This window comes from Sinocyclocheilus grahami, unplaced genomic scaffold (genome assembly GCF_001515645.1).
Source record: "Sinocyclocheilus grahami isolate Dianchi unplaced genomic scaffold, SAMN03320097.WGS_v1.1 scaffold13080.1, whole genome shotgun sequence".
Classification (NCBI taxonomy): domain Eukaryota; kingdom Metazoa; phylum Chordata; class Actinopteri; order Cypriniformes; family Cyprinidae; genus Sinocyclocheilus; species Sinocyclocheilus grahami.
The window spans coordinates 1-1,996 of NW_015514736.1; the positions used below are offsets into that span (position 1 = coordinate 1).

Genomic DNA, 1,996 nt, shown 5'->3' on the forward strand with positions numbered 1-1,996 from the left:
AAAAAAAAAAAAAAAAAATCTGAGCCCACCACAAGCCCCTTCCTTCCTCTGCATTTTTATGCTCTTTGTGATGCATTTCTCTATGGCTATGTCTTACAGATCACCCTCCATCTTCTCTGGCTCTGCTCTGAGGACAGAATGATGTTGTGTTGGGTACTAATATTGCCGTTTGTTGGATTTCTTAAAGCGCAAGGTAAGTTGCAAATATCTTGATAGTTGTTATATGACGAAGGGTATGAAATGCAGTCTGTATAAGCATTATTTTTCTGTCCAATCTGTTGTTCTATCATCAGAAAACCCTGTGGTAATTTACGCACAAGTAGGAGGGACCGTTACCCTACAGAGATACAGGGTAGAAGGAAATGCAGATAATGTTTATGTGAACTGGTACCGCGGGTCAGACACAATCCCAACTATCATGAAGAATCCTCAGAGTGGGATCCAAAAGGGTGAGATACATGTTTTTCAGTTCATGCATTTTCACTCTACAGTAATAATCAGGCTTTCATGTTTGTTATAACTGGACATGTATGTTTGTCTTTTTTAGCGAGAGAAATGAAGACACACGCTGATCTGTTGTCGGATTTCTCTCTCCAAATCTCACCAGTACAGCATTCTGATTTTGAAATTTGGCGCTGTGTACAACATGTATTATTAGCTACAACAGTAAATACCTACAAACTGTACCATGGTAAGAGAGAGTGTATGTTTGAGAAACAAAAAGTAGAAAAAAGACTTATTTAGTCACATCATCTCTTAAAGGGATAGTTCACACAAAAATCTGTCACCCTCCTGTCTCTTTCTTCTGCGGAGCACAAAAGAATATATTTTGAAGAATGTTTTGAACGGTTTTTGTATATACAGTGAACGTCACTGTGGTCCAAAACCAGCATTGGACCCCATGGACTTTCATTGTATGGGGGAAAAAAAGAGGGAAAAAAAGAGTAGAAGAAGTGTAGTTTGAGTAAATGATAAGATAATAAAGTGCTCTCATTTAATTTCCCAAAAGTACAGGTGAGAAATCTAATTTGTATTTATAATACGTTTTTCAAATGTGAGGAAATGAAACTACGCACACTGTTGAGCTCGTTTCAGGATGTGAACACAGAAGGAAATTTCCCCCTTTGTCATTCAGCTGAACTGCAAATAAATAAATAATAAATAAATAATGCATGACAACTTAATCTATTAATTTAAACTAATCATATATCTCCATATTACACACATGAAGGCAATTAATTAATCAATCATATGTAATAGGACCACTAGAATTATATAAACCTAAATTCTGCACAGCATATTTGGCAGTATGAACAGGAATACTCTAGTTACACACACACTCTTCATAATCAGTTACACACACAAACTTTGACATTATTGATATTTTGTAGTGTAGGCTATAACTTTAAGATTCCTCTAACGTTGTCGTATTACACCTTTCAACATTTTTCTTCTCTGTTTCAGTCACTATCCCCAAAGTGCCGGCTGTGATGGCTGGTGACATTCTGTCTCTGGAATGTAAAGTGGACTCTAGTCCATTTAAACCCAAAGTAACATGGATTCCACCTCAAAACTCAGATTGTAATCAAATAAATCATTACGGCGAGAAAACTGAAGTCAGAGGTGTGTCTAGGTGTAATAGTGGTGTTTGGACATGCAAGTTGGAGTATGATGGGAGAAAAACTGAAGCAACAACAACTGTTTTTATAATAGGTGAGACTATTGTGTTATTAAACTCTCTCTCTCTCTCTCCCCCAATGTATCTATCTATTTACTTGAGTTTGCTCATTCTCAAAACAATAAAGAATATAGGTCTACAATACACAAGAAACAATGAAATAAAAACAGAAAAAGGAATGTAGTGGATTAATGAGAGAGAGCACTGATAAAACCTTTTTTAATCTCATAACCCCAGCCTAAATATAAATATATAATATGCTAATATTATATTGAAGAGGTGTTAGTGAGGACAGCAGGGGGTGCTCACCCTGTGGTC

General features: G+C 36.2%; 1 protein-coding gene across 1 annotated transcript in view; it reads left to right on the plus strand.

Annotated features, from left to right (window-relative positions):
• Window positions 1-103: 103 nt before the first annotated feature.
• LOC107578959 (uncharacterized) overlaps window positions 104-1,996 on the plus strand; it is a gene marked incomplete at its 3' end in the record, with an annotated part of 5,351 nt that continues 3,458 nt past the window's right edge. The window contains exons 1-4 of the mRNA XM_016264853.1: window positions 104-193; window positions 294-449; window positions 548-691; window positions 1,465-1,713. Coding sequence (XP_016120339.1) covers window positions 139-193; window positions 294-449; window positions 548-691; window positions 1,465-1,713 — 604 coding nt within the window. The remainder of the gene's footprint in view (window positions 194-293; window positions 450-547; window positions 692-1,464; window positions 1,714-1,996) is intronic.